This window comes from Paralichthys olivaceus, chromosome 19, assembly GCF_024713975.1.
Source record: "Paralichthys olivaceus isolate ysfri-2021 chromosome 19, ASM2471397v2, whole genome shotgun sequence".
Taxonomy (NCBI): domain Eukaryota; kingdom Metazoa; phylum Chordata; class Actinopteri; order Pleuronectiformes; family Paralichthyidae; genus Paralichthys; species Paralichthys olivaceus.
Genome location: NC_091111.1, coordinates 15592783 through 15617310, shown reverse-complemented (window position 1 = coordinate 15617310; position 24528 = coordinate 15592783). Strand labels below are relative to the sequence as shown.

The 24528-nt window shown below is 40.6% G+C and overlaps 2 protein-coding genes across 5 annotated transcripts; one reads left to right on the top strand and one right to left on the bottom strand.

The window, feature by feature from the left end:
- Window positions 1–8737: 8737 nt before the first annotated feature.
- Window positions 8738–17664, top strand: hpcal1 (hippocalcin-like 1). Its single transcript, XM_020097674.2, has 4 exons — window positions 8738–8983; window positions 14571–15066; window positions 15931–16036; window positions 17027–17664. The coding sequence occupies exons 2-4, from the start codon at window positions 14689–14691 to the stop codon at window positions 17122–17124; spliced, it is 582 nt and encodes a 193-aa protein (XP_019953233.1). The 5' UTR covers window positions 8738–8983; window positions 14571–14688; the 3' UTR covers window positions 17125–17664.
- Window positions 17582–24051, bottom strand: pdia6 (protein disulfide isomerase family A, member 6). Of its 4 annotated transcripts, none has more exons than XM_020097671.2 (13): window positions 23895–24051; window positions 23117–23258; window positions 22445–22502; window positions 21886–22012; window positions 21635–21741; window positions 21408–21550; window positions 21003–21117; window positions 19804–19944; window positions 19173–19257; window positions 18954–19026; window positions 18710–18868; window positions 18505–18601; window positions 17582–18264 (listed from the first exon to the last, which is right to left on the bottom strand). In XM_020097671.2, the coding sequence occupies exons 1-13, from the start codon at window positions 23911–23913 to the stop codon at window positions 18193–18195; spliced, it is 1338 nt and encodes a 445-aa protein (XP_019953230.1). In that variant the 5' UTR covers window positions 23914–24051; the 3' UTR covers window positions 17582–18192. The 4 variants fall into 4 exon arrangements, with proteins under 4 accessions (XP_019953230.1, XP_019953231.1, XP_069370766.1 ...); XM_020097672.2 differs by having other exon boundaries at window positions 21408–21547; XM_069514665.1 differs by having other exon boundaries at window positions 21408–21547; window positions 23117–23255; window positions 23895–24023.
- Between the last annotated feature and the right edge of the window lie 477 nt (window positions 24052–24528).

The following is a 24528-nucleotide window of genomic DNA, read 5'->3' as shown; positions in this document are numbered from 1 at the left end:
ATATCACATTAACGACGTCAGAGTCAGTTTTCATCTGCAGTCAAGGGTGTGCTCAATTCTTTCATTTTATTACCGAGTACATTTATTAGACAAATTACTACAAATATTGTAGCTAAAGTCACAATTTTGAATGTGAATGTGTGTAAATAATCATAGTTATAGTACTTACAGTTTAGTACCTTGTAATAGAATCAGATGCTTGTTGTTCTGCTTCCACAAGCCAAAATGAAGACAGTGAAAACATTTACCAAACTTTGACATAGTTTTGATAATGAACTTTAAACTGTAAAGATTTAAAGGTTACCGCAAGCCAGAATTGAGTTTGTTTTTCAAACTGGGTCTGCAGTCTAGTTTTGCACCAGCACAGCGCATGCAATAAATAAACAGTGGATTGATCGAGGTGTTTTACTTGTAAGGATTTAGTCATATACCTCATATAACCATTGAATGTGTGAGAGCACATGCAGTTTGTTGTATTACTTCTATATGTCCTTTTGTTCTTTTTTAAGCAAATCACATTTCTTCTTCTGTATGTTGCGTAATCGCCTGTTGCAATATATCCCCCATCAGCACCCTTGTAGAAGTTTGTCAGATACTGACAGTGTTTGCACTGACATGAACAAAGTTAAAGTCCAAAGGGAGCGTATGCTTCTGAACACTTTGTTTTCCATTTGCTTTTTCACAGTCTTACCCAGATTTTTTTATTTTCCAAATGTTTCATTAATGCAGATATTTTCACTTTTGCTGAAATGACCCTGTAGGTCTATAAATGCTGATATAAGCTGTCGGTGCAGAGGCCTCTGTTTGGTTTATCTCTCCAGGCTTTGTTGCAGTTGATCAGCATTCAGACAGGATCAGTGCAACTGCATGCTCTCAGTGATCAGGGTAGATGATAGAGTAGGGTAAAATGTCTGAAACTGGCACAATTATATATTTTAATCATGCGGTACATGATGCATTAAACATATTCAGTCTTATTCAGAAGGTTCTACAATGCAACCATCAGAGGATCCGCTGCAGTGTAATGTATGACAGCTCAGTTGTGTTTAAAAATCAGTAACTAAATACAGAATTACATGAATGTCCTGTTCTGTTGTCGGTATTATCAATGTTTGTCTCTCAGTCATTTCTTTTAAATGTATTTTAACTTAAGAAATCAGCTGTTTTCATACAGAAACAACAATTTGCATCACATCTGAGCAAATGCTGTTATAAAATCATTCATGGGTAAGGATGATTACTAATAATACGTTGTATGAAAAAAACTATTATTGTGTGTCCACCTTTCTATTTGACAGTAATTTTCCCTTTGGGTATCATCTTGTGTATATATTTTATATAATTTTGTTGCTATGATGCATTACAGCTAATGTGTTGTGTGATTTTTTTCACTGGGGAGTGTAAAGATATTAAACCCCTTCTTTTTTCTATGAGCTGTTGAAGTCCTTGCAATGTCTGCAGATGAAAAATGTAATCAGAAGACTGGTCCATAGTCATTTTATAAGAAATAAAGCATGCCCTGCTGCTGTGGTCCACCTGATGAGGCCGATGAGAGTGATCCCAAACTCTGTGAACCCACATCAGCAGACATGTGCAGTCCCCCTGCAGGGCAGCTCTGGGCGCACTTTCCCAATCAGTTGCTTGGTGTAAAGGTCAAATGATTAATACACTGAGATTAAGGTGTGTTTTTTTCTCAATATGTCGTCTGAAAAGTACATGGAGCTGACCGATTGTGCATGATCAAACAGCATGATCACATGCACATGACAACTGTAAAGAGATAGAGGAATGCATGCATTACAGGATCTATGCTTTGCTCTGTGTAATCACTTATTAACTGTTGACGCCTTGATCATGTTTCCCAACCAACAGTATGGACTGTTGTGCTAAAGTTTGCCAAATCAGCAAACATTTATTTTACCAGGTGAGTCATTACGAACACGTTCCCATTTACAGTAGAGTGACAGCCTGGACATAGTCATCAGCTCTGTCAGCTAAAAATGATGTGGTAAGACATTGCATAGAATAGCAGAAATTCAATGTTGATACCAGAGAAGGTATTGAATGAATAAATCAACTGATAAACCTCTGGCTGGTTGTTGTGTTGATGGCTTTTAGTCTCACACTTAAAGCAAAGAAAGCAAATAAATGTCATCTTATTCAATATTGTAAATTCAAATCGCCTCTAGATATCTAAATTCTACAGACTGTACCTTTAATTCTGTGGCTCATCTTTTATTGGATTACACTTTGGAATTATACATAGAAAATACAAACTTTTGATATGGTCAATCTGATACTGGAGGAGCATTTTAATGCTAAAATCAAAGTGTTGGCGTATCATTGTGGGCAAGACGTTTCCTTTAAAGGGGACCAGAGGAGCTGATGTGATTGACCATGGTCACCAACAACTAATGTGGGAGTTTCCAGCCCCACTTTGATTGCAGATTTATTGTGTGCATCCCTGGCACATTGCACACTTGACTCTAATTTGCACTCAAACCCCTTATGCTTGGACAGAGTACAAAAACATCTCCTCAAATGCCTAAATGCATAAACTGACATGTCATTATACCAGTGTAACAACTTTTAGAAGACAGATGCATAAGTGTATGTTACATTATGTGTAAAATTGAGTATGCAAAATACTTAGTGTACATTTAGAACTCAGAATATGTACACTGGATTTTAGTACCACAAAGAAATACTGTAAGTGTAATACAATTTGAAATACATTTACCTACAGTTTACTGACCTATTAGTCAATGTGGTTGAGTAAACATTGGCTGAAAGTCCAGACACAATGAAGTCAGGCACAGGGTATCACTGTGTCATAAACCTCCAGTCACTCAGTGTCATATTCTTCTTCAACTTTATCTAACCGATGGAACTTTAGACCAAGTCTAATAAAAGCTTGATTGTCAGTCACTGTATGAAGTTTATCACGTACTGTACAGTACACACAGTACATGCATGTATGCATGTGTGTAGTGTGCAGAGCATGCATGTATGCATGTACTGTACATTAATTAAAGATTCACATATGCAGGAATCTCTGAAGAATAAAAAATACATTAATTCAAAGGTTAAGAATCTCAGGATTTAGGAATTGATTTTCCAACAACCAAGCTTCCACATGTTTGTGAGAAATATTGAAAGAAAACATAGAGGAAAGTAACTTTAGTAAATCTTGAAGAGAGGTGGCATTATTTGGAGAAATTTGGCCTCACAGTATCTTATGATGCACAGGTAAGGAGATTGGTGTTGGATAGTATGTAGAACAAAACTGAAAGCTACTTTATCTTTATGTTATCTTTATATCTTTATTTTAGAAGTATGCCTGACTTCTCCAGAGCATTAAAATTCCCAACCATAGATTGGAACAGAAACTTTCTGAATTTGTGAATATTTTGTTGACAAAGTTAAGTTCTGTTTTAGTCTCAAATGTGATTTACCCATAACCGATTCACACATAACCCATAAACCTTAACCAGGACCTGGTGTCAATGGATGATCTTTGGTCCCTATTAAGGACCACTGGTAAAAGAAAAACTTGAGTTGTCATGTATCTACAGGAGAACCACTTTATAGGATGATTCTTAAAATGATAGATGTACTGTATGCAATCTACAGCGGCCTGTGCTGGCTATCATCAGGGGCAAGGGTGATAACAGAGCTTGTGATAAGAAGTCTGGAACCAGGACAGAGCTTGAGCTGCAGGATGTTCTGTAACCATTGGGCAAACACAAAGCAGAGAACTTTTCCATTAGGAAACAGACATTAGCATCAAGTATCAGATATTTAAAGTTATCATATCAGAAAAGCAATCAAATTAATAAATCATTTTGTTGAAGACTGTGGCTGTGGTTGTGTATGATGATAGTCTCACAGCTTCTAAAGCAAAGAAATGTCCTCTTATTCAATATTGTAAATTCAAAAGAACTTTCTTATTTAGTTAAATTTCTTATTCAACTCAAATGTGAAAAACATCCTCTCTGGTACCCAGAGCAACTCTTATAACAAAACCTGTAATATGACATAACATGGATTTATGATGCAGTAAGCACTGAACTAAACAGTTGTCATCTCTAGTCTGATTAACTACAAGATACTCTCGATGACTATCCAAGTATTACACTATGGCAGAAACACTGAATAAAACATCACAAAATATTTCGTACACTGTATTCATTGTCAACATATTGAAATCATGCATTCATTTGCTCAAAAATCATTCATCTGGGAACTTCTAGGAAAGTATCATCAGTGTTATCATTATCAACACGGGACAATAAAAGGTGAAGCAGCGTAAATATGATAAGCGAGCGGCAGGTTGTGCTGCACATGGAACTTATCAGGAGACCGTCTCAGCGTGCCCCTGTGATTGTACTGTCTGAAGCCTTATCATGTCCTGTCGACTGTAGGATGTACAGTTTTCAATCACACATGGTCACAGCCATTAACACAAGACAGTGTCCACTAGACAGACATGGGGGTCCAAAATCTTTTATTCCTACAACACAGTATGAATGGCAACATACTCTGGAATACTCCCTCTGTACTCCTGGTTCCAGCCAGGGGACGTAACAGGAATGTAAAGTTTTTATTCATGAATTTAACTCTTTGATCTTAGAGAATATCCACGTTTTCTGAGAACTTTCTGAGTTTTGAATTTAAAGGTGCAGTGTGTAAGATTTACGTGAAAGGGCTCTATGGACAGAAACTGAACATTAAATGGTTTGAAGTGTTGTTTTCTTTACACCAGAAAAGGCCCTTTATATTTAAATACTTTATATCTATATCAGGAGCAGGTCCTCACTACAGAGGCTGCCATTTTTTTTACAGAAGCCCAGACTGGATAAACTAAACACCTTTTGAGTTTTTATGACAAATGAAGGCTACCACAGGCTCTGTTTCATGTTCAGAAGGGGAGGTGAGGGGTATTCAGCTGCAACATGCAATTTCACCACTAGATGTCACTAAATTCTACACACTGAACCTTTAAAGTGTTTCGGTTATTAAAAAAATAAACAAATTTCAACCCACAATGGCCCAAAAACATTATTGTACAAAGAAATACTGTAAACACGGCACCAACACGTCATCACTTTTTAAGTTCTCCATATAGTTTCTAGCTGGTTAACTTTGCAGTTTGGCTCTGGACTGGTAACATAACCATAAGAACCAAAACAATAAAGTTATGAGCCTTAAAACCAACGAGCCTCTGAGGGATGAGAACCTCTGTAGGTACTATGAACACCTTTTGCACTAGATCCATATAAATATTGATGAGAGTCAATTTGTAAGTTGATAGAAGTCCCCACCAACAACGAAAGGGATGGTGGTGGACTTGCAAACACGTCACCTCTGAACGAGGATGGACATTGAGATGTCAAAGTCTCACAAGTACCTGGGTGAACGTTGAAAATTAATTCAAAGGGCATGTTATCGTCCCTCAATCAAGTTCAACCTTGATTTCAGTGCAATGTGTTCCCCAAATATTGACAGAGGACGAGTCTACGGAGGGGAGCATTGCCCCTCACTCTGCATAATGTAAAGACAGACAGATCAATACTTGAGTGTGTGCTGCATTTACAGCTGCTTAGATGAAACATACATGTGTGCCATGGATGGAGGACAGAGGGTCAATGAGGTTTTGTGGAGAAACGAAACTCTATCACTGACTTGAACTACAGTTCATCTAATCAGCTCTAATCACTGCAGGATCACCCACTGCACCACAGTGGGATGATGCATTTATGTAGTCAAGTCACTGGAAAATATTATATGAAGGAATAATGAAAGAGCACAAAGACAGACAGATGATTATCCACTAGGCTTTCCTTGATGATGTAAATGTTTTTGTTTTAAATATGGAATCGGGAAAATTACATTTAACATACTTATTTTTGAAGGTCTTACAACAAAATCAACGAAAGGAGGTCTTTTATTCCCAAAAGTCACAGAAGGTGATCTGTTGTGAGTTTATTTCAAGGTAACAAAAACTTGGTTAATGCATTAAAATTTTAATTTTTGTACTCCTATTGGTAAATCAATGTTTTAAACAGTAATAAAACAAATTTGTGTCTGTGTGTGTGTGTGTGTGTGTCAGGCTTATGTGTTGGTATGTGCTTGAACATACACGTAACTGTATATCACATCACATATCTGTGCTTATGTTGCATCGTATGGTAATCTACAATCAAAGCGAGCAATATATGTCACAACATGGCGCCACTAAAACCAAACACAGGATTCTCTGCTGCAATTGGCTGGAGGCAGACTGTGCCCCTATGACAGCAGTCCTGTCTGAGCCCATATATTCCAGCCAGCAGTCAGGGATCCAGCTGCAGGAGGAGCAGAAGGCTGAAGGGCTGTTTGCGGCCTCTTGTGGTTTATTGCGTTTCTGCAGGAGGATAGAAAAGTTGTACCTCTGCTTCATTGCATTATTCTTTTATAACTACAGTCTCTTGTGTGGCATCCTTGACTTAATCTTAATGTTGCTCACTCACTTAACCTCTGCTTCTGTCTTTGATTAGAGCATCAATGCGATGCCTACACTGCATGCCTACGCTTGATTTTTAAAATTTGACCCCAAGGTCCTCTTACTATAGCTTTCAGGACTTTCAGCCACACCTTGTGCAGAACTGTCATGGAGACAGTTTTGAGTAAATATGGGATATTTTCAATATTTAACCAATTTTATGGAAGATATCTACATTCATCTTATCATTCTGTGCAAGTTAGAGTGGAAGTGTCTAACAGCCAACATTCAGCAGGTCGTCCACTTATTGCAGTGTTAGTGATTTGATGCACGGCTTTTTCAGTTGTTTTGCAGAATTCAGTCGACATGGATCAGTGTGTGAGTGTGTGACTGTTAGAGGAGCTCTTCCTGGAAACACTGTTTGAATGTGACCTGTATTGTCAAACACTTAGTTACAAGCTTTTTCCAGAGATTTCAACTACGTCTCATCATCTTCATGTGGGAAAATACTTTTGGGAAAAAAAACAGGAAAGTGACCCTTGCATTTTACTGCATCTTGCAAACTCAATCTGGGGAGAAAGGTTTTTAAAAAGCTAGTACGTGATCCCAGACAGCTTTTATTTGCTTTAAGTGTCTTTAACCATATCAGTTTTTGGTTGTGCATTTAGTCATATGCATTTGCAGTATAACTTGGGCTTCAAATGTTTTACTACTACCACATCATTTGCAATAATCAGACCTGCAGCCACATCATAAGCTATGTTTTGTTTTTGTGGTAAATGGAAAATGTAAAGTATACCATAATACTTTCATAAAAGAGTCACACTGATGCTTTTTATCCGTATGACTCAACAACAGGCCTGTGTCAGTGTTCAGTTGCAACTTGACAAAAGCAACAAAAGCAACCTCAGAGTGCTTTATCACTGCCATGAACCCCTCCTCCCCTCCTCTTCTGTATTGTACTCACTCTTAGGCAGAGATAAACACTCCATGTGCTTATAGGAACAGGTGTCAGGCTTCAGGAAGACACGCACACACACATACACACACACAGAGTTAATTATTTATCCACTCGCTGAAATGCTGACATACACACCGCCCTCCCCGCAGTGTCACTTTAGCCAACATAAGAGAAGTTAGTGTGACAGGTGCTGACGGACGAGTGCACATCTTCAGTGAGAAGAGTCATGGTGGGAAAATAGATGAAAATGGGTTATAACCTGATTGTGTAATACCACCGCTCTCCAGTGCAGCTTGTCTCACGACATCAGAGGGACTCATGGGATGGATTCAATATCTTAGGGTAGTTTTTAGGTTCAAATTTAAAACATCATAAGAATGAGGTCTCAACAAGTAAACATTTTCTTGAATATTCCAGCGCTGTATTTTAATATTGATGTTCAAATATCAATATTTGTTTGTGTTGATTTTATGTATGTTGGCATCCCAATAATACGTTGTAGACAAATGCAATTAAAGCAGTTATTTATGAAAATAATAAATAAATTCTGAATTTTAAACTATAATATGTTTTGTTTTATCTAAAATTGTATGTAGAATAACGTGTTTGGGTCAGTCGGTGAATGCATCAAGATTTTCCCTCAAAAATGAACAATTTATTTTAGATATTGTATTAAAACAAGAAAACGTATTTTCTCAAAGCTGATTTAATGATTTCATGTATCGTTAGGGCATCGTATTAATAGAAATGTGCCATTAAAGCATGTATTTACAGTATACTGTAGTACGAAGTGTATTTTATCGTATAATTGCATTGTTTTATCTAAAAATCTAATATAGAAAGACAGTTGTTTTAATTGATTAATGCATGATAGCGTGTATGTTTGCTTCAGTCGGTGAAATGCATCGTCTAGTATCCAGATTTTCCCTCAAATGTGAAGTTTATTTTAGATATGGAGCTAATAATAGTCTCCAGTGATCATTTTCCACAGGACGCTGCTGCGACTGTTCCTACGATGGAAGTCGAGTGTGGACGGAACCATTCGACTTGCAGGGGGGTGGGGCTGAAACACAAAACCTCACTCCCAAGTCGGTAAATCTTGATAAAACCTTCTTTAAATCCAGGATACGTTTCTTTCTGACGCTATCTGTCGCCCTGAAGTCGTTGCAATTTGAATCCATGTGTCCGGAAGTCAAAATAATAAGTGTAATCGCTTTCAAACACTGAGTCAAACCCCTGTAGTTCACACTTGGTGGAGTCGGATGAAAACCGAGCTGTGTGCCACATCTTCCACTGATGATAAAAAACCTTTACGCACAGAGGTGGAGGCTGCAGCGACCAAACAAGAGGCTTTCTGTCAAAAACAACACTTCTACCTTTCTGATAAAACCACACGTGTTTTATTTCCCTTCTGTCAGACATCTTGAATTCTTAAACCACCCTGGAGTTTGAGTTTGGAGGAGGTGAGAAGTTCAGACTGAAGTTTTGGAGAGGAGGAGTGGACTTTCCCCTTAAACAAGCTTTTATTCCTGAAAGAGGTGAGTTTTCTTTAACTTTTAATTAAATTAGAAATAAGACTTAAAAATACTAAGGTGACAAGTTTTGTCCAGTTAGTGTCCCCAAGACAGAGGAGGGGGAAGAAGGGCTACACCCATAAAGACGAGCCTACATGTCACACACTGTAAACACAGGCTGAGCAAATATTATATACATCATTATCACAGTATTTATATTTTCCTTTAGGAGCAGGTCATGAATCACCATCAAATCCTGACATCCATCTCTGATTATTACTGTTACTTAGGTTAATGGTATATATGTTGTGTTTTTAAAAAACTAATCTAAACTAAACATTCATAAATAAAACTGACTCAAACCCTAATTAACATTATAGTGATCTAAAAGTGACTGATGGTTGCTGTGGGACTGAATTTGTTTAGTTCTGATCCAGATTTGAACAAATTCATCTTTCCCCCAAAATAAATTACTCTGAATTACTCAGGAATATGATAATTTATATTCATGTAATCACAACATGATGCCTTATTATAATGAGAATATAAATCATATTGCTTGTACAATGTTTATACGGTCAATAAACTAATATTTAGTTTTAAAGATAAGATACCATATATAGTAAATGTTGTGGCGACTCTAGAGTATGAATGAACTTGTGATGGGACCCTTCAAACTTTGTGTCTTGCCACAATTGTTAATCCAGCTGTCTAATTAAAACAAATACACTGCAGTGTTGTGTAAATAATTAGACCAAAGCCATCATGTCAAATTTAAGCCAAATGGGTGAAAAACATACAACAAACAAAAAAAGGTTGTAAACGTTTAGCTTTTATTCCCATGAGTTACATCTAGAATACAAAATATAACACGGTGTACACGTCACAATATCAAGTATGATGCTGAACAGCATGAACAGAAGAAGAAAATCACTGTTTGAGATCAAACTGCATTTTAAACACGCACATAAAAAATGCAGTTGTTTCTCTAGAGTGTTGATAAATCTGCTGCCCTGTTCTCGCCCCAGATTGATGGTAACATTGCCTCCCTCTCATAAACCTTAGTGCTATTCTGTTGCCTTGACTACTGGCGTGTCAGGGGACTTCATCCTGATCCAGTGCACGATGTTCTCTGACACCAGTTCAGAGAAACTGCTATGAAGCAGCGCTGCGAGCGAGGAATAACTGGAGAGCTCATTTTCTGTCTCCTCCTCGAACACCAGCCTGACTCCTCACCCACCTGATGCTGTGGTGGTTACACCAGTAGTGCACGGTACTCGAGGCTGCAGCCAGCGAGTGCGCCATGGGGAAGTCTGCTGTCATACTGTGTGCAACCAACCACATCAATTTGTTTCATTTACATTTCATTCAAAAGAGGCACAACACTGACACGGCGGAAAGTATTTTCTGTCTTGTTTACAAAGCGTTGACGATGGGAAAGGTTCTGTGAGCTGGAACCAGTGCTGCTTAAAAAAATTGCTGTCCATCAATTTTCAATTTCTTTGCAAATGATTTGTTTAAACACTTGGGTGTAAACTTTGTGTGCTTGTATGCGTTCAGACACACACACACACACCCTTCACCTCTCCTTTTGGAATTCCATCTTCCCCATACACAAAGTAATGAGCATCTGGGAAAAGAAGAAAGGCTTTCTTTGTTATGACAAGCCATTACCCAGGAAATGAGGTGGGCCTGAGAACAGCAGTGAAAGTGGCCTGTTCATGGGTTTACACAGTCCCCATCGTAGCTTTGGGGAGGGGGATGCTTGGTCTCATTAGGAGAGCAGGAGCCCAGTGGAAAAAGTGGACTCTACAGAAAAAGGGGAAAAGGGACAGAGACTGTTGTTGTGGAATCAGGGGGAATTGCAAACGCAGAATGCGGAATGGCAGTCTCGAGGGGCTGTTGCGTATGAAGCAACGTGCGCGAACTGTGTGTTCGCAGCTTATGAACTTCTACGGCAAGTTTCTCTGCAATTCAAGGCAGCGAGAGCGTGGTTCTCTCCGCAGAGGAGGTCACAGGGACGTCAGAGCAGTGACTCAGAGTTATTTCTGAACACATTGCAAAAAGTGAAGCAACTTAAAATCCACCAGAATAGGTCACGGAAAGGCTCCAGCTGTGAAAACACATAAAACATCCTGTGAAATCTCAAATGCTGACTTTTTACAAGCACAAATGGAATAACATAACACTAATGACGCTGTATACTCAATGAGACGTGATTTAAAACAAACAATTTGGCTATTTTCTAGCAGCAATATGTCGTATGTGATTATTAAGTATTTGCATCTATGAATAAGTTTTATCAAATGCCCTAAAAGTGTGTGATCCTCTCCCTGTTTTCCTTAAAGACTGCGTTACAATACCAACGCCTTTATTGCATCACACCTTTGACGAGGAGTCTAGTTTAGTTTTAGGGTTTAATGAGCATATTTCAGTGGTCACTTGCTCTCCGCTTAGAAATAAACTCTTTAATTAGCTTCACGGCTTCTTGAAATGTTAGGGTGGCACTTATTTCAGCCTGGAATCTTCTGGAGTTTTTTGTGGCTTCGTGTGTTTGAGGGAATAAATAGCAACGCCCATATTTATGTCTGCTCCAGCTCAGCCTGCACTGAGCTGTCCTGGAAAAGTCCATGTGACCGTGGAGCTGAGGAGCTGCTGTCACTTCCTCATCCTGTTGCATGTTAGAGCGGAAGGACTCCGGTTGTGCCTTCAGGGCGGTGTGTGATTTATCCCATAGCCAAGTGAAAACGTAGTCAGCAGACGATGATGATTCACTGTCACATTGAGCCTTACACTTGTTCTAGTGGGTCCTGCTCTGTATCATTCAGAGGTTTGTTAGATAAAAAGGCAAACACACAAAATCCTACAATGTGATATTTGCTCTAGTTTCAGCCATAATAATTTGTATAAATCTATTTTTAGCCCTGCTAACACCACTGGTCTGTGCACGTCTGTCGGTTAATTGCCCCCCCTTTGATTCAGACATTCACGGTGATGATGAATCCTACTGACCTCGCAGATCAAGTTAAATATCTCAACATCTTCCTGTTGTGGAGACGTTCACCGTCTCCAGAGGACACGGCCGACTGTCCTGGGTTATCTAGGGACTTTCCTCTGGTGCCATCATGAGGTTAACTCCCATCAGCCTCGGTTGCTTTTGTGTTTAGTTCCCGTTAGAAAACGTTACCATGATGACCGGAGAAAACATTTGACAGTTGCACTCACTTTCATATTTGTGCAAGATTTTTCAAAGTGCCCTTGCAACAAAGTGAATCACGTGTCGACAGCATGATGACGTTACGAAACAGTATTAAACAATAAGACTGTATAATAATACTGTTTATAACAATAAGCCAGTATTAAAAACATAGTATAACACAATAAGACAGTATAGAGAGACAATATAACTACAATAAGTCATCACTCATGGCAGAACCACTCACTAGAACAGTCTGCAGATGCATTTACAACATCCTGATAGACTGAGTGATAAGTATCAGGTGTGATTTGATGACGAAAACTTTGTTCATATGTTTTTACTCTTTCTCTTGAAAAAAGCTGTTTGAAACATCAGATGTTAAATATAATTCATACAAGATCTGACATTTTCTTTCTGCAGCTTGTCTGTGATTTACTTCATTTTAATACGTCTCCTATATAAACACAAGAAATTCTCTGCATGCACATTTACCGCCAGAATATTTTACGACCATGCTGCACTAGTATCAAAGCTAATCGCCCATCTACACTATATGTTGGACTACTGATATTTTCAGCTACTAAAGGTTCCAGCCATTCTTTGTTCATGGCTTCTCCCTCCAGAGGTGGAGGTGCAGTCAGGGATGACCTGAACATCACACCAGTAACATCTGGATCTCTGTTCATAAAGCTTGACATTGTCTGGCTGCCAGAGTTTTCAGGTCCTTTCATTCGTTCGGGGCTTCAAACCTGTTTCACATCAGAGGCCAAATGTTAAAGAAGGAATGTATATAAAACTGAAACTAAAAAAATAATGAAGCCAAAGCATCTTTATCGCCAACCGGTGGTTGGCTGCACCGTGATCCACAGTGAAGTGTTTTTCAAACCAATTCAAACGTGACAACTGAACTGCATTAATGTATCATGCGTCTGGTTTGCCCAGATTTTTTAAAGATGTTTCTCAAACCTGCCTCTCACGTTACTCTGTGACGTTGACTCATGAAACTCCAGGAAATTACACCGGCGCAACAAATAGAAAACGGGAGCATCAGTGTGTAGAAAAGACCCCATTCAGATTCTCACTCTCTCTCCTTTGTTCTACGCCAGATAGAATCGCCCCGGGGCCAATAACACAAAGAGAGCGATGAGATTTCAATAATTGAAAGAAAGAGAACATAGGGATAATACATCTCTCTCTCTCTCTCTCTCTCTCTTCCATAAATTCATTATCGGTGACTCCGAGCAGTGGAGGTGTTATTCAGAAGGATTATTATGTAATTGAACCGCTGGTATTAGAAAAGCAGCTCACATAGTATAGCTGGAAATAGTTTTTCTTTCTATGTGTCATACTTTTTCCCGTTCTTTCTTCCTCCCTACCCCCGCACATATCTCTCTTTCTCTCTGTCCCTCCCACTCCCACTTTGCCAGATACATGTGGTAAAAGATCAACCCAGGTTCTGGTCGATTTCTTCCAAAGATCACAAAAAACAGAAGAATGCTTTCATTTGCTTTTCACATTAGTTTTCATGTTTTACTTCAGTGATTCATCTAAATTTAAAGGTAACGCTGCGCTCGAACCTCATGAAAAGCAGAATGACAAAAATGTTTGAGAGGATGTTACTGTTGGATTTTACATGTTCTAATTGAAAACACACGCACACATATGTATTTTCCTTGCAGGTGTCTCAACCTTTTACTTCCTAACACATGTTTACCTCTACTTCATCAGTGGGTTGCATGCACAAAGCGTCCCGTCTAATAGTTATTGTGCTGTTACAGCTTAATTGTGGATGCGCTGTGTTAATGCATCCTCATATCCAGGGTCACGAATGCCCCTGCATACATGAATAAACCCAATTTTGCAGGATATAACCATGGAAACAAGCACTGAGACAAACCACAGAAACCAAAGGTGAATAGGCCCAGGTGGTTTGTCTGTGTTTGCGTGTGGTATTTTTTAAGCCATCTTTTGTGTTTTTCTTTTATCAGTGCATGAACCCCACTTGCTTGGAATCAATTACAGCGTCCATTTTATTGTGGGAACTATGATGGAGGTGAATATCTGGCCTTCTCAGTAACAACAGACAGTATCAACCTGACCTTTCAGAAAGTAGCTCTATTGATAATTACAAGGCCCCAGGACACTTGTCTCTCCTCCTCGCAATGAGGGGTTGATAAATTCTGGCTGTGCCACAGAGACACACACACATTGTCCTCATGACACCTGAGTCCTAATGTCATCCTTTTTCCCTCTGTATCGTCCCGACTGTCCATTTTTTGTCGTCTCTAAGAAGCATCTTCAGCACATGTTCCCTGAGAAAACACTGCAGCAAACTGAGGGGAAATATTGAACCGATGAATCATTTATGATTTTCACACAAGGATATTAATGAGGGTTGTTGGTCTCCTGCAGGAGCGGAGGAAGCCGAGCAGCCGTCGACGTGGAGAGTGAGAACACAGAGGGAGTGAAAGGAGAAGGTAGAGACGCCAACCGACCCATCAGCCTGCAGAGAGAGAGAGAGAGCTGTGACATGGGGAAACAGAACAGCAAGCTGAGGCCCGAGGTCCTGAACGACCTGAGAGAAAACACAGAGTTCACCGACCACGAGCTGCAGGAGTGGTACCGAGGCTTCCTCAAGGACTGTCCCACCGGCCACCTCACCGTGGAGGAGTTCAAGAAGATTTACGCCAACTTCTTCCCCTACGGCGACGCCTCAAAGTTCGCCGAGCACGTCTTTCGCACGTTCGACACCAACGGCGATGCCACCATCGACTTCAGGGAGTTCATCATCGCCCTGAGCGTGACGTCTCGCGGCGGACTGGAGCAGAAGCTGCGCTGGGCCTTTAGCATGTACGACCTGGATGGAAACGGATACATAAGCCGAGCAGAGATGCTGGAGATAGTTCAGGTGAGGACGTGAACTGAATGAGCAGGTTTTCATGGATTCCATCATTATCTGCTTCCTCTTAATTAAATGTGATATTAACACAGGCTTTAATCTTAGATCAAGATCATGTACATGGTACTTTTGTAAATTTCAATATTTTTTCTGTTGGAATCCTGAAGTAAATTTATCTTATCACATTTCTCTCAGAGTTTACGTTAATAAAATATGAAACTTAAAATAATCTAATGCATCACTTGTTCTACAGATTGTATCTTATGTTTGAGCATTAGGGCCATTCAGAGGGAAACATTTTGATCATAAAGTCATAATATTTTGAGAGTACAGTACAGAATAAATATTACTACAATTAAAACTTTATTACAGTAATAATATCATAACATTATGACTAAATACTACCACTTTATTATCATGATATTATAACTTTATTCTCATTGTTTTAAGAATTTATATCCAATATTATATTATATTCATAATATTATGGCTTTATTATTGTAATCTTACAACCTTATTCTTAAATGTTTTTTCCTTCAATGTGGCTTTAATACTTTTTTTTTTGCCTGAATTCATAAAATGTTTTCACCTGGCGTCATGAATGCAGGCTGCCCTTTCTCTTTTCTTATCACCCTGGCTATATTTACTCTTCCAATATGGTGAGCTGAGCAGCCTGCAGGGCCATATCAATATTGGCTCAGTCCGCTGTGTTTGTGGATACAAATGAATGCGGAAAAAAAAAAAAGCTCTGTGGAGAGAATTGAACAGCGAGTGCAACAGCAGCAGCAATTTTTCATCCGTGACGCCTGAGAGCTTCACACAGATGAACAAGAACATTCAGAATTCTCATTTCTTAATAAATGTCATTTGCAGGCAATTTATAAGATGGTGTCGTCAGTGATGAAGATGCCTGAGGATGAGTCGACACCAGAGAAGAGGACAGATAAGATCTTCAGACAGATGGACATCGATAACGATGGTGAGATCAGTGTTCACTTTGAATTTCATGTGGAGGATGTTAAGGAGAAATATCATAAACAAAACGAACTGAAGCATTTCCCACGTCTCCCTGACCTGAATCTATCGGACGTGTCCCGGCTCCGTATTTAGAGCGTGAAGCAGATCAGGATGTTTTGAAGCAGGAGGTTCAGAAAGTCTGAAGGTCAGACTGAGTGTCTCTGGCTCAGGTTGACTAACGTCACGTGGTTCCACAGACCCAGTTAACCTCCACTTCTGATGCAACGTAAACAGATGCTGACCGACAGAAAAACAGAAGGTCCAAACTCACATGAAGCCGCAGGGACATTTTCAACATTCGCTACTTGTGCTGGTTTCAGTTAGTTTTTATCTTCGGTTGATTAGAAATTGTAAAATAAAACAGAAGAGTCATGTATTTAATATTAAAATAGAGTAGCAGAATAGCAGTAGATGGACTCTGCTGGTGATGGCGATCATTATCAAAATAATCAATATGTCAGTACTCAAGAGAAGCACATTTCATAGTAATAACTACTTAAAGATTAAATATTTTTTAATACCATAAAATGCTTTTCAATACATTATCTATCGAAATATTTAGTTAGAAAAAAGTGTTCAAATAGAGGCAACAGTTGTTTTTTGTCTTTTCATGAATATTACAGTGATGCCTAGCTACCGACTTTTAAAAAATATTCTTATAACAACTTTTCGGTGTTGGCATCAGTTACTGTCGTTACATAAGATTCTTGAAATAACCTCTTTTAAAAGAAAGAGCTGCTCAGTTGTTCGTGTTCGTGTGTTCATCAATTCACTGACAGAATTTGTGAAACAGATTTAATGGCACAATGACACCATCTGCTGGTTGATGTGACCGGACAGGTTTGAGTAACATAAACTTCTCAGTCGTCAACAAGGTTAATGTAAGTTTATTATAATTTAAGAAATGCGTATGGTCACCTCATGATTCTCTCTCTTGGTCTCTGCTCCACAGGTAGATTGTCGTTGGAGGAGTTTATTAAAGGTGCCAAGAGCGACCCGTCCATCGTCAGACTGCTGCAGTCCGATCAGGGAGCCTCTCGTCAGTTCTGAGGGCAGAGACATTAACACACACACACACATCATTCCAGCTTCATGCTGCTCGGTCGTCACCACACAACCCTTTCATATTATCTACACTCCACTGTCTTAATGTTTACATGAATGGATAATTGATTTTTCTTGTCTCTGTGGACATTGAACTTGAGCCTGTGTATAAGCTTTTCCCCCCTCCCCCGCCTTGCCGTGCCATATATATTTATACTGACTGGATTATATAATTGCAAGTATTATTACTCCCGTTACGTTACATGAAGAAGAACCTAATCACGTCAGTTGGTTTAATTTGATTGGACTAAACCGCGTTGGCTCACGGTTGTTCGTGATATCGACAGTCAGTTAACAAGTCGCTGTTCTGAACAAGCTCTATATGCCTTCGGTATTTGCATGCGCTCAGTGATACATGTTTTCTGATGTTGTACCAGTTTACGTGAATAAGGAAGCCCCGTGATTGTTTTTATTCCTTTTTATTTTTGTAACAAAATGTCATTTGGTTTTCACACAATTGAAATAAAGTCGTGTAAGAAAAATATACACAAGAATTCCCACAGTATTCCCTTGTCTGGGACAGACACGGTGCAAACCCACTAAGATTCTCAACATTCACTGATTTGAAAAGAGAGAGAAAAAAAAAAAGGTATATTTAGAAAACACCAGACTGGACATTGAAGTGTTTATGACAAGTAGACATCCTACAGTAGGTGCGTGAAGAAGGGACAATGTTTGACGCTTGAATAACTGAGATGCCACATCTGGAACCTCCTCACTCCTCCTCTCAGAGGGTGGCGGTCATATAAATATTCAGCCTCTTCAGTTCAGCAGGTACACGAGTTCACTTCAGGGACATGACAACTTCACCCCCTCATCTTCCTCCTGTCCCCGTGTGACTGACAGAGATGTTGTTGAGACACTGCAGGTGTCTCTCATGTGTCTTTTCTGGAGCATTTCAGTAACTGGGCGACCGGGCCTCCCGCTCGTCCACAGGAGAGGGGAGGTGGGTCACGCAGGACCCGACCAGACCCAACGAAGCCGGTCTGGATCAGATCCCGCCCCATTTTGGACTCATAACTCATCCTTCTCAAAGTCGTCATCTAGATCTATGTCACTGAGGTCGTAGTCCTCTTCCACAGGAAGCTGGAGAAGATGAAGAGTGTAGAATAGAGACAGTTAGTAAATCTGATCTGTTTGCAGAAACCCAACATTCTTCCATCGTTTGTACTTTTAACATGATCTGTCTGTAAGAGTCTTCCTGAAGTGAGACAAATAACTACAGATCTGAAAAGAACACCCGAGGAACAGAACAGAGAACGGCTTGCTTTTCATTTCACACTGCTCTGAGAGAAACCACGAGGCAGGTGTGATCCTCCCACTCACCTGTCCGTCTTTGCCGTCCCAGGGTTCAACAGCGTGAATCTTGGGCATGACGCCACCTCCCAGCGTGGCGGTAGAGCCGCGGCCCACAGAGAGCTCCCTGAGGAGAGCACGAAAAGAGTAAACTTCGTCATTCAGCCTACGCTTGAGATCTGTTTTACATTACGTTGCTACAGTGTAACAAGACTCAGACAACAGCGCCCTCTACCTGAGGAACTCATGAATGCCAGTCTCACTGAAGGAGCCCCTCAGCAGTGCAAACTTCATCTTGCGTGTGTTGATGGCGGCCATGGCAGGGTAGCCAAATCCACCAATACCCAGAGAGGCCTCCAGGTCCATCTGAGCTCCTGCCTCAGTCCACAGCCAGCTGACGAAGGCAGAGCAGGGTCGTTAGAATAATTAAAGTAATAATAATAATCATAATCATAATAATAATCCATGCTCATCCTTACCCCCACATCTTCTTCTTGTACTTGTCAGCCATCTTTACCATCACCTCCAGATAACCGTTTCTACCAGCTGCACCTGTAGAGAAACAAGGAACGTGGATGGTGAGCGATTCAACAATTTAAAAAAAGGGTCTCACATCTCATTTGTGTTTTTCCTTCTTGGTTTAATTTGTTATATTTCTGAAATATTGACAACAGAGTGGGAGGCGTGTCTGGTCTCACCTGTGTCCAGGATGTGAGGCAGGACAGCAATTATACACAACTGACTGTCCTCACACGTCTTCTTCAAGATGTCTTCACCGAGAATCTGAGATATAAATGTAAAATTAACTTACAATTTCCATTTGATCTGACTCAAGATACTCATTAAGGTTAAATACAGATTTGTCATGAGATGCCATTTTTGACACTTCAGCACACAGTAATTGCCGTTGGATAATGTCCTTAAGACGTTTGTTACTGAAGTTTCAGTATTAGGTGGAAGTGTGACGAGTTACAACTTAGAAGACGCCGACAAAGATGACAACTTGGAAAGACAAGATTCCAGAGATTTTGGCGATAACAACCGACGCCGGTGTCAATTTGTTCAAACCTAAAAATATCTGTACGTCATGTCCTTCCTTTCAGGCTGAACCCCTCGTCTTAATGTTCTGGACAATTTCCTGTTGTTGTGAACGTGTCGGACAATCTCATCTCATCTCTCTTCAAATGTGAAAGTCTGGAAAATGTCTGGACCCAATTGTCCAGACATTTTCTGGGTACATGCCAGATCACTGCTTTGTGCTTGACCAACTTCGTGATCTATAAACCTTCGCACGTGCATCCAATAATACAAACACTCTGCTGCACTGACCTCCAGCGTTTCAGGAGGAGGAGCGTTGTCAGAGAACAGATCCAAGGCTCTCTCGATGATGTCGCCACGGGAGCGGCCTCCTTGGTAGTCCTCCGGCTCGTCGCCTTTGCGGAAAATCTTGATGGTGGGAAACCCACGGATCTACACACACCAAAACATTTTCAATTAGGTATTGAGTAAAGGACAGATACATATATTTATTTAATGTGATATTTCTTCTAATGGCAGGACTTCAGCTGTTATATTAAAAGCGGTTATGTAACTGTAATAAAGGTTTCTGGAGACAGTCTTGGTGTTTGAGGGCTTCAAACATATAGAAATCTTTAAAGGGATCTCATTAAAGACTTTGCTGTGGATCATTAACTTTGTGCTTTTCTTTATGTGACTGCAACATAAAAGAAGCTGCAGCTACATGCACAGAGTCAGACCTACGAGCTGCAGCAGCAGAGCAAGTTGATTTGAAGAAAGTTGGTTTTACTTCATCCATCTACATTACATCTTAATCTGGATGGTCAACAGTTAACACTAATCTCTTGCTAAAAAGCTGTAGAGCCTCTGATCTGGTCTCCAGCACCAGTAAGGAGAGTTGAATAACAACAGACCACAATCATTACAGGTTTGAGACGCACAATGAAAAAGATATAACTTCTTGTGCCAACGCTTAAATGCCAGTGGTTTGAGTATTTAACGCAACACTATGTTCTTGTTCTCTGTGACGTTGGTGAGCGGGTAGGATCTCACAAACAGGTCCGGTGGGTTGAAGAGTAAAGTTGAAGTGTAGATCAGTTACTTCCAAGTCATTAAAAACCAGCGTTTATCTCCAGGAAACTTTTAAAATATAAAAATTCTAACCAGAGTTTGGTTCAGGAAGCCGAGGATCATGGGTAATATCCACAGGTCAGCTGTGTGTCAGTTCAGTGAGTGGCACTACGCATTCACATCAACACATTGATAAGCTTTGTTTTTTTTCTCCACACGAAAACCACTTGATAGCTTGGACACGGAGCCCAACAGAACGTGTGGCTGCAGGGGGCGCTGTTGCTCAGTGAACGTTGCATAGTGTTGCTTTAAATTTAGTTTAATCTCAAATGTTTTACTTCGATTTTGCAGTGCTACTTCAGTTATTCTGCATGTACAAGTGCAGTAGTTAGTATCTGAGTCGTGTATCCATGTACCACATCATTTCTTGTCTTACTTACCCCATAGCGGCCGGACACAGCCTGGTGAACAGTCGCATCCATAGCTCCGAGGCGAACTCTGCCCTTGGTCTGCTCCTTCACAGCTGTGGCTGCAGCCGCCCACTCAGGCTCCAGGCTGTCGACAACAGAAGAGAGCGATGGTTGAGAAAAACTGTGCAGTGCACTCAGAGTTTAATTCCACCTCTAATAATATGAGGCTGGAAGAGGAAAGCCTGATAAATCAAATGAATTTGGAACACAACAGCTGAGACGTGTGAACGGTCTTAATGGGCATTACTCATTTATTCACCGAGGTCTGTGAGGATAATCCACAGAACTGTTATTAGTCTTTCAAACATCACTTTTCAGTGTTCGGAGCAGCAAACCTCTGCTGTACTGTGATATGTGGATTTGAACCAAACTTACTTCTTGCAGTGTCCACACCAGGGGGCGAAGAACTCCACCAACCACACATCGTCACTTTCCAGCACCATCTTGTCAAAGTTGTCGTCCGTGAGCTCCACTACATCCTCCTTGTTGCCGGCGCCGCTGCCGCCACCGCCGCTCTGCTAGAAAGCAGTTGAGCGTGACTTGACCAACTTCACAGTTTCAAACAGATTAAAAGCTACCGCACGGTGCGCTGCTGAATCTACCTGTTTGTTGTAGCCGGAGCTGCCGGATTTGCCGCTCAGCCGCTCTTTCACAAGACTCCGCAAAGAGTTCATGGCTCCGTCCACAATGGCCTGGCTACTGCGTCCACCTGAGGGGTGACAGACATGCAGAGTTCAGTCACTGCTACCAAAAACATCATTTCATTACAGAACCCTAAAACATTCTGAAGGTTTTCAAAAAGACATGAAATAAAAACAATACGGGGGAGAGGCTGCATGGCTTCCGTCTGTACCTTGGTACTCATCTGGCTTGTTCTTATTGGCTCCGAAGATCTTGATGGTGGGGAACCCTCTGACGCCGTACTGTCCGCCCAGTGACTTGTGCTGATCTGCGTCCACGGCACCAATCTTGACAATTCCCTGAAGAATTCCAGGACAAACAGGTGAGTGGTTTTTCACTCTCAACATTTAATTACAGTAAAATATATTTTCTCTTAATGCCCGTTTGAACTCTTACAGTGGTTCTGACAGATAGATGAGTGAGTTAGAACTACAGTGGAGTTCAGATAAAAGCTAAAGGGTGCTCAGAGATTGCAAACCTCTGCCAAGGTTAACGCCCCTAACTTGAAAGTAAATGAACAAAAAGAAAAAATCTGCTCGTTTATCTGGATCTATTCAAAATGTAACGGGTTCTCCGTCGGGTCATTCCCCACCCTTCCACAAAATATCATGAAAACTGTTTCATTCGTTTTTTATTTTTCTTCTTCACATGCTTGTCTCACCTCACTGATCTTAGTGGTACTTCCTTTTATCTAAAAATAACAACTCATAAGAGGAAGATGATTTGTTTACCTTGAGGGCTGTTGCCGCCTTCTTCCAATCGGAAGCAAGACTTTGACAGTGGCCACACCTGCGGAGATAAACAAATGAGATGCACAGATGTGAATAATTAAGAATACAGGCAGATGTTCAGTGATAAATTTAGATTTATAACAGATATACATGAGTAACGAATCAGCGACGATCAAGAAGAATACAAATGATACTCGTGTTCACTTTATCCCCATCTGTACTTCACAAGTACTTGTTACTGCCATTAGTCACAGATTTAAATATTAACACATCCACAGAATATTTGACACCTTTTTTATTAACATACAAATCTCCACTGGCTGCTGGTCTGAAAACCACAATTCAAATGTATCAACATAGCAGATTACAGACGTCAGGGGAAGTTGGTTTTCTGCAAGTTGACGTCGTTAAATCAAAATCCGACAGATGAAATCATTTTACGTCTGTTTTGTGACATGTATTCTTTTGTTTCTATTCTTCTGCCACTGAATCTCTCTTGCATGAAACTGTAAATTAAAACTGAAACCTTTGCCCATCCCGAGGCGGAGCGACCTCCTTTGCCTACAAATCTCTTCGGTTTTAAACAGGAGGTGGACGTTCCGGTGAGGATGTGCTGAAGCTACAGATGTGTCAGTGCTTGGTTGAACTGGAGTAAAAGTTGCGTGGACTCACCAGGGAGCGTAGAACTCCACCAGCCACAGACTGTCACTCTGGATCACTTCCCTGTTGAAGTTGGAGGGTGTGAGCTCCACCACATCGTCACTGGCCGAGTACATGGCCTGGACACACAGCAGCAGGGAGCATCCCAACACTACTGCAACACAACATCACACACAAACAGGTTCATCATCAACTGTGTGGGATCACATAATGTCTTAGTAACACACACACTATCTCTCTCTCTCTCTCTCTCACTAACACACACACACACACACACTCTCTCTCACTCTCTCACACACACAGACACACACACTCTCTCTCTCTACACACACACACACACACACAGACACACTATCTCTCTGTCTCACACCACAGACACACACACTCTCTCTCTACACACACACACACTGTATATATCTCTCTCACACTCACTCTCACACACACACTCACACACACTCTCACACTCTCTCACACTCTCTCTCTCACACTCACACACACACACACACACACACACACACACACACACACACACACACACACACACAGGTTCATCATCAGCAGCTCTGTGATCTCACATGTCTCATTAACACTGACAGGACTTTAGATGATCTCTGATGTGCAGAGTTAAATATAATAAAGTTTACTGACAGACCCGGAGGCCTGTGCAGCTTCACTTAGCAACTCGAGCTAACCTCACGTGAGAGAACGCACTGAAGCACGCGCAGCGATGCGTTCGTCACGTGTGTTCGATCACAGCAGAGAAATAAAAAGCTCAGGTCGAGTCTCTCACCGGGAAGAAGCGGCCTCATGGTCTCTGCTGCTCGTCTCTCGTCCTCACGGTCTCTCGCTCATCGGCGCTGAGTCGCTGCTAAACTACACGAGCAACTCTCACCGTGGCCCGCGCTGATTGGTCCGCTGCCTCCGACGCTGCGCTGCAGCCAATCACAGGGCGACGTGTAGTTTCAATACCACCACTGAGAGAGAGAGAGAGGGGGGGGGGGGGGGGCAGAGTCAGAGAGAGAAAGGATGGGGAGAGGGTGAGAGAGAGGGGGGGAAGAGGTGGAACACAAGTGAAATAATAATATTAATAATATTAATAATTTAAATAATTTTAATAATAACAGATTTCTTGTCAGACACTTTGTCTCGAGCGGTGATTTGTCGACAGGGTTGAGGAGAATTATTATATACAGATAAACTGTGGATGGGTGAAGTCTGTTCTTACTGAGGAGGAGAAGGGAACATGTGAAAGTATCAAACATCTTCAAATAGATGGAAAATGACCAATAACATCATAGAGAATATTACACGGTGCTGTATACAGAAATATGATTTAGTTATGTATATTTTTAGACATGCTTGAGTAAACAGATATGTATACACATTTATATTAACTTGTTGTTTTCAGTCAGTATTATTTCAAC